Here is a 7700-nt window from a genome sequence, read left to right on the forward strand (position 1 = left end):
CTGGGGGACTTGACCTCACTGCCTGTGTGCTTGTGTGCCACCAGGCTGTGGAGTTCCATGAGGACCTGTTCCCGGACACTGCAGGCTGTGTGCCTGCCTCTGACCCCCATGCCTGGTGGGCTGGTAGCAACCAGCAGGTAAGGCCAAGGCCTGGCTGACTGCTCCTGGCCTGCACCACGGGCAGCAGCCGCGTCCGTGGCACGTGGTCCACCTGTGCACTAACTCAGCTGCCTGGTGTCCCCTATCCCCACCCCAAGCCCTCCTGCCTCACCTGCCGGCCTCTACCCACAGGTGCAGAGGGTCAGCCTCCACCCAGCCTGCCGACCCCACCCCAGCTTCACTTCCCATCTGGTACCCCCTGCAGAGCCCACCCCGGAAGAGGCCCAGCCTACAGAGACACCTGTGGGCGATGCGGACCCCAGCGTGAGTATCAGCGTAGCCCACCTGGCTTCCCCGTTGCAATGCTGCAGCAGGGGCCCCAGGTCAGGGCAGGAGTGTGTGGCCTGCCCGTTGGTCTCAGAAACACAAGAAGCATAAATGAAGAACCTCCGTGTTCTCAAAATTGAGCAAATGCCTAGAAAGTGAGACTTTCATATAAAATCTGGATTTCTAGTTTCTCTTGAAAGATCTTTTTTTTTTTAATTTATTATTTATTTATTTATTTATTTTTTGGCTGTGTTGAGTCTTCCATTGCTGTGCGCAGGCTTTCTCTAGTTGCGGCTAGCGGGGGCTACTCTTCGTTGTGGTACAAGGGCTTCTCATTGCGGTGGCTTCTCTTGCTGTGGAGCACGGGCTCTAGGTTGCATGGGCTTCAGCAGTGTGGCACACGGGTTTCAGTAGTTGTGGTTCGCAGGCTCTAGAGTGCAGGCTCAGTAGTTGTGGTGCACGGGCTTAGTTGCTCCATGGCATGTGGGATCTTCCCAGACCAGGGGCTCGAACCCATGTTCCCTGCATTGGCAGGCAGATTCTTAACCACTGTGCCACCAGGGAAGACCCTCTTGAAAGATCTTGACCATTCTGGGCCCACCTTCCCAGGAGCATCAGCTGCTACCTGCTGTCCCACATGCTAATGCTCAGCTCACCCCATGTTACCTCCTGCCCATCAGCGATTGCGTCCCCACCCCACATCCCACGGTGGGGCTTCCTGCCTACCCCAGTGTCCCAAAGTGATGACCCCGGCATCTCCTCTCTCTTTGGCTGACCACCCGCCTGACGGGGCTGCTGGCTGACCGGAGCTTTTCTCCCAGGAGGGCTTCTCCTCCCCTCCCAGCTGGCTGACCTCACCCTCCACGCCCTCCAGCCTGGGGCCCTCGCTCTCCAGCACCAGCGGCATCAGCACCAGCCCCAGCCAGAGGTCCCTGCAAAGCCTGCTGGGTAAGTGCCTCAGTGCGGGGCTAACCTCCTACCACGGGAGCCCTGTCCACCCCCACCCCAGCCACCCTCCTCTGCACCCCAGTCCTGCCTCCCCCCACAGTCCCACCTCCCCTCCTGGAGGAGTCACTTTTTCGCGGGATGAAGAGAGTCTCACCTGTAAGAGGGTGGCCTAAACGTTCCAAAATCCCTCGAGTCTCGTTCTGGGCGAGTTGTGTTGGCTGGACTGGCAGAAATCTGGGCACACAACCTGCACGGTCCTTTGCTGAGGGGAGCAGGCAGCCCGGACTCAGGACTGGCCCGGGTCCTCCTGCAGGACAGCGCAGGGCAGGCAGGGCACCCTCACCTCACGTGGCTCCGTGTCCCTGCTGCCCACCAGGCCCCAGTTCCAAGTTCCGGCACGCTCAGGGCACCGTCCTGCACCGAGACAGCCACATCACCAATCTCAAGGGGCTCAACCTCACCACGCCTGGCGAGAGCGACGGCTTCTGTGCCAACTGGCAGCGTGTGGCCATGCCCCTGCTCAGCAGTGGTGGGCAGGTGGCCGTGCTCGAGGTGAGGGGCCCCACCCTGCCGTGCTGTCCCCATGTCCCTGCAGGATGCTGAGGGCGTCAGGTGCCCACACCAGCTCACATTCTCTAAGCACAAACCAAGTGCCCAGCATCCCATGCGGTGTGTGGGGGGTGCTACTCTTATCCCTATTTTACAGATGAAAGCAGTGAGGCACAGAGAGGCTTAGTGACCTGCCGGGTCACACGCTGTGTAAGTGGTGGAGCTGAGAATTGAACCCAGGCCACCTGAGCCCCAAGCCTGAGCTCCTTCCACCACTCCATGCTGCCTCCCTCACTTTGCAGGGCTTGGCACTTGAGGCTCAGAGCGCAAGGTGGCTGAGGCAGAGAGCTTGGGCCACCTGGTGGTGCATCATCAGCTGCAGAGGGTGTGGGCCCAGGCATGCTGCTTGCCCTGCAGCCCTGGGGACCGGACTCTTCTGCACGTTACTGATGGGCCTCGGGGTGGGGGCACCTCCCACAGCTGCGGAAGCCCGGCCGTCTGCCCGACACAGCACTGCCCACGCTGCAGAATGGGGCAGCCGTGACCGATCTGGCCTGGGACCCCTTTGATCCCCACCACCTCGCTGTGGGTAAGGAGGCTGGGCACTGGGCTTGAGGGAGGGTCCCAGGGTCCTCAATGGGAACAGAGAAGGGGGGCCTTGGGTCAGCAGTGATGAGCCTGTGCTCTCTGCAGCTGGGGAGGATGCCAGGATCCGACTGTGGCGGGTGCCCCCAGAGGGCCTTGAGGAGGTGCTCACCATGCCTGAGGCCGTGCTCACAGGTCAGCGGGGCCTGGGTGGGGGCTGGGGGGTGGGCGGTGGCTCCTGAGGGGCTCAGTGTCACCCCATGCCTCGCCTCCAGGCCACACGGAGAAGATCTATTCTCTGCGCTTCCACCCGCTGGCAGCTGACGTGCTGGCCTCCTCCTCCTATGACCTTACCATTCGGATCTGGGACCTTAAGGCTGGAGCAGAGCGGCTGAGGCTGCAGGGCCACCGGGATCAGGTAGGACAGCATTGGGGGCAGGCGCCCAGCCACAGGGCAAGAGGCTGCTTCTCACATCCCCACCTGCCCCCAGATCTTTGGCCTGGCCTGGAGTCCTGATGGGCGGCAGCTGGCCACTGTCTGCAAGGATGGGCACTTGCGGATCTACGAGCCCCGGGGTAGCCCTGAGCCCCTGCAGGTGAGCAGGAGGGGCTGGGGGCGGCCCTCAGACCTGGCAGGGGTCCCAGCTGGGCCTCATGTACTGTATCCCAACAGGAAGGCCCAGGGCCTGAGGGGGCCCGTGGAGCCCGCATTGTCTGGGTGTGTGATGGTCACTGTCTCCTGGTGTCTGGCTTTGACAGGTGAGAACTCTGGGACCACTGTTCCCATCCCCAGACTTCAGCAGCCACCTGTGCCCCCTCCCCCAGATACACATACACGTGTCAGGCATGCAGAAGCTGTCCCCAACTCTCATTTATTGGACAGGTGGATGGATGGATGGTTATGTGGATGGATAGATGGATGGGTGCATGGGTGGATTGATGGGAGGGAAGGAGATGGGGAGGAATGAATCAACTAGGGGCCCAGAGGGATAAAAGCCATCCTTGCTGCAGAGCCCATATCTGGTGGGGATCAGACGAAGCACACAAAACACAGAACCAAGCCTCCTGGAGAGGTCCAAGGGATGGGCATTTGGTGCTCTGAAGGAAGGATCAGGGAGGGCCTCCTAAGAGAAGTATCATCTGAACTGGGTCACAAAGGGGCTGGTAAACACAGACCCGGAGGAGAGGGCATTCACCTCTGGGTGGAGTGGCCCAGAAGGTGACCAGCCTGGCTGGAGCAAAGGGCCTGGAACAGAATGTGGGGAGAAAAGTCCAGACTTAATAGCCACGGTGGCCATGGGACAGGAGTGTGCTGAGGAGGGGCAGAGGGGGCAGAGGTCCGGTAGGAGGCAGGGTGGCAGGTTAGAAAGCTATTGTATTAGGCCAGGCCAGTGGTTCTGAGGCTGGGTTAGGAAGGAGGATGGGCAGAGGCCTCTCCTCCCACCCCGAGGCCCTCAGGCCTCCAGCCCCGCAAGATTGGGGGCCTTGCTGGAGTCCTTGCCATGCCCCAGGGCCCTCCAGTTCTGAGGACCTGCTTCTGCCCCCCTGCAGCCGAAGTGAGCGCCAGCTACTCCTGTACTCGGCTGAGGCCCTGGCCAGTGGCCCCTTGGCAGTGCTGGGGCTGGATGTGGCTCCCTCGACCCTGCTGCCCAGCTATGACCCAGATACCCGCCTGGTGCTGCTCACGGGCAAGGTGGGCTGGGGTGCACAGGCGGGGGGCTTTGGGCAGGTGAGAGGAGGTGGGGGGAAAGGCAGCTAATGCTGGCCACCTCACTGTTGCCGTCCCCCCAGGGCGACACCCGCGTGTTCCTGTATGAGCTGCTCCCCGAGGCCCCCTTCTTCCTGGAGTGCAACAGCTTCACGTCACCTGACCCCCACAAGGTGAGCCCTCGCACACGCACACGCTCCCTGGTCCTCCTTCCGTAGGTGGGACCATGGGCTACCCGCCCTCTTGTGGCCATGTGCAGGACTGCAGGGGCCTGTGGGGCCCTTGAGTCACTGGGCCGCGTGGGGTGTGCCCAGCAGCCTCGGGAACTGTTTTTTGTTGTTTTTTTTTTAATTTATTTATTTTTGGCTGTGTTGGGTCTTTGTTTCTGTGCGTGGGCTTTCTCTAGTTGCAGTGAGCGGGGGCCACTCTTCATTGCAGTGCGCGGGCCTCTCACTGTCGCGGTCTCTCTTGTTGCGGAGCACAAGCTCCAGATGCGCAGGCTCAGTAGTTGTGGCACACAGGCCTAGTTGCTCCGTGGCATGTGGGATCTTCCCAGACCAGGGCTCGAACCCGTGTCCCCTGCATTGGCAGGCAGATTCTCAACCACTGCGCCACCAGGGAAGCCCAGGAACTGATTTTTAAACTCAACCATTTGTTAAAAATTAAACTACATAAGTTTAAGTTTTATGAACCCACAAATAAGTTACAGTAAAGACCAAGGCAATAGATACTTAATTTACCACTTCCTAATTATTTTACTTGACTTCACTATTATTTGTACTGTTGAGGTTATTTACATCTGTGGGCCCTGTCTGGCAGAAATATTGTATCATGGGCTGCTACTGCACATCTCTTCCCAAATCTGCATTCACCCAGTCATGTTAGTAGTGTGAAATTGACATGGTGGGAGTTTTCACACCATGGAAATAGGCAAATGCTACAAACCGGGGCATTTTCCCTCCAGAGAGCTAGTTGTTAAATATCACACCACTCTCCAGGGATAGGCCTTGGTCCTGATGGTCCTAAGTGAGGGGGCCCAGGTGCTCAGTGTGAGCTCTGGACTCCAGCCCCAGCTCGACTCCCTTGCCGCCCCAGGGCTTCATTCTCCTGCCCAAGACGGAGTGTGACGTGCGGGAGGTGGAGTTTGCCCGATGCCTGCGACTTCGCCAGACCTCCCTGGAGCCTGTCACCTTCCGGCTGCCCCGAGTCAGGGTGAGGTTGGGGGCCCAGCATGCCAACGCCCAGCACCCCCTGCCTAGCTCCTGTCAGAGGCTTTGGGGCCTGACTGGTCTTGTCACCAAACTGCCCCACTCACTGCTCTTTGGGGCACCTGTTCCCCTTACTCTGCTGGTGTTCTGAAACTTGCAGAAACCTCAGATTGGGGTCCTGGGTCTTGCCATGCCCCCCTCCCAATGGATGCCTGTGTGCCCTAGGCCTCTGGGCACAGAGTAGGTCAGTACCTCAGGGCAGCCCCTTACTCCCTCCCTGCAGAAAGAATTCTTCCAGGATGACGTGTTCCCAGACACCGCCGTGAGCTGGGAGCCGGTGCTCAGCGCTGAGGCCTGGCTGGGAGGCGCTAATGGGCAGCCCCGGCTTCTTAGCCTGCAGCCCCCTGACATGACCCCAGGTAGGATGAGGGACTGGGCTGGGGGGGCAGGTAGGAAGCAGAGGAGTGGGTGGGGGTTGGAGAAAGGGGCAGAAGGCCCCAGTCCGAACCTCCATCCCTGCTGGCAATCAGAAACCTCTAGTGCTCCCAGGGATGGGGTGGTTGCTCTTCGGACTTGGTCTCTGAGGCCCTGGAGGGCAGGGCCCAGGGTCTGTGTTTCCATCACAAGCCCTCCACCCCCAATACACATGCGCACGTACACACAGCCTGGTGCCAAGGGCAGGCCTTGTGAACCAAAGCGCCACCTCTGGACTCTCTGCCATGGAATCCCCCAGGGGCTGATACCAAGCGGTTAGGCCAGGAGGCCCCACCAAAGGGGCTCTCTGCTGCCCGATGCTTGTTGCTCTCCCACCCCAGTGAGCCAGGCCCCCCGTGAAGGCCCAGCCCGGCGGGCCCTATCCTCAGCACTCTACCTGGAAGAGAAGTCGGACCAGCAGAAGAAGGAAGAGGTAGGCATGGAAGAGGGCTGGCCACTGGGGTCACAGGGCCCTGGCTGCTCCTGGTGACTGCCCTTCAGTTCTCTAGTCCAACCCAGATTGGGCGAGGAGCGAGTGTCACCCACTTGTCAGTTGGACAGGGAAGACCTTCCAAAGCCCTGAAGGTGACTGCTGCTGCCCCCAGGGCACAGGGCTCAGGAAGCCAGGGAAGGGTGGAAAGAGGCCCCACCCTAGCCTGGCCCAACCCAACCAGACCCAAGTGCGCTGGGGACCCTGGTGCATATTTGAGCGTCTGAGGCAATATGTGGAGACAGCTGCCCTGTGACTCTTATGTTCCGTGTTAGAGTCTGTCTGTCTCTGGCTCCCCCGTCTCTGTCAAGGTATCTTTTTCAATGAAAACCATCAGCTTTGTCAGGGCTCTAATGAAAATGATTCTCCCACAACTTTGAACCTTGGGGTTCCAGCCTTGGGATCTGACATTCTTGGGGTCAGAAGCCCTGTTCCCTTCCCACCTCTTCTCCCATCCTCTCTCCCAGCTGCTGAGTGCCATGGTGGCAAAGCTGGGGAACCGGGTGGACCCGCTCCCACAGGACTCCTTCGAAGGTGTGGACGAGGACGAGTGGGTGAGTGGACGAGTGGGCCCTGCTGCCTGTCCCATCTCTCCCCGACTCACACCTGCCGCATGCACCACCCCCCTCCCCCAGGCCCTCTCAACTCCCTCCCACTTCTTGGTTTATCTCCCCAGGACTAGCCTGCCCACCAGCCACCTCTAGCCTCACCTGCCACTGCTGCCTCCTTGAACCACCTGGTGCCCCTTCACACCTCACGTCTCACCTTCAAACTGGAAGCCACCTCTTGGCCGGGGCACACCTCACCCCAGAAGGCCTGGCTTCCTTTGGGTTTTGGGCATTTCCGTAGCCTCTGGGCCCTGCTGCAACCCCCATGGATTGTCTGCATCTCTGCATTTTCTGGGACCAGCTGCTTCTCCTCAGCTGCCTGCTAGCATGTGGAGCCAGGGGCACGGGGGTGGGGTGGGCGTGAGGGCTCAGTGGCATGTCCCTGGGCAGCTGTTGGGCTCCTTGTCCCCTCTACTCTGACCTGGGCTGGTCCCAGCTTGGGCTGGCTTCGCCCAGCACCTTGTTATCACATGCCGTCCTATCTTGCCTGCTGCTCCAGTTCTGGTCAAGGGCCTAGGGGGCTGGCCCTCCACCAGGCCGTTTGGAGCAGCACCAGCCTCAGGGGCCTGGGACCAGTAGCCCTGCTCCCCAAACTTGAAGCCAGGAGGAATGGGCATCACAGAGCTGATAGCCCAACGAAGGGGGTGTGAGCCCCGCAGGGACTAGCCTGCACGTACCCTGGATGTTTTTAGCAATTAAACTTT

The 7700-nt window shown here is 60.2% G+C and overlaps 1 protein-coding gene across 1 annotated transcript in view; it reads left to right on the forward strand.

Annotated features, from left to right (window-relative positions):
* Window positions 1-7266, forward strand: part of LOC309832422 (coronin-7) — a 57380-nt gene extending 50114 nt beyond the window's left edge. Inside the window, exons 13-28 of the mRNA XM_082670179.1 lie at window positions 45-137; window positions 292-423; window positions 1248-1374; window positions 1751-1926; window positions 2404-2512; window positions 2617-2703; window positions 2784-2926; window positions 3000-3104; window positions 3182-3267; window positions 4060-4201; window positions 4300-4389; window positions 5312-5428; window positions 5708-5843; window positions 6240-6331; window positions 6856-6942; window positions 7065-7266. Coding sequence (XP_082526305.1) covers window positions 45-137; window positions 292-423; window positions 1248-1374; window positions 1751-1926; window positions 2404-2512; window positions 2617-2703; window positions 2784-2926; window positions 3000-3104; window positions 3182-3267; window positions 4060-4201; window positions 4300-4389; window positions 5312-5428; window positions 5708-5843; window positions 6240-6331; window positions 6856-6942; window positions 7065-7070 — 1728 coding nt within the window. The 3' untranslated portion in view covers window positions 7071-7266. The remainder of the gene's footprint in view (window positions 1-44; window positions 138-291; window positions 424-1247; window positions 1375-1750; window positions 1927-2403; window positions 2513-2616; window positions 2704-2783; window positions 2927-2999; window positions 3105-3181; window positions 3268-4059; window positions 4202-4299; window positions 4390-5311; window positions 5429-5707; window positions 5844-6239; window positions 6332-6855; window positions 6943-7064) is intronic.
* Window positions 7267-7700: the final 434 nt, after the last annotated feature.

Source organism: Grampus griseus (assembly GCF_964374135.1).
Source record: "Grampus griseus genome assembly, chromosome: 14".
NCBI classification, from domain to species: Eukaryota; Metazoa; Chordata; class Mammalia; order Artiodactyla; family Delphinidae; genus Grampus; species Grampus griseus.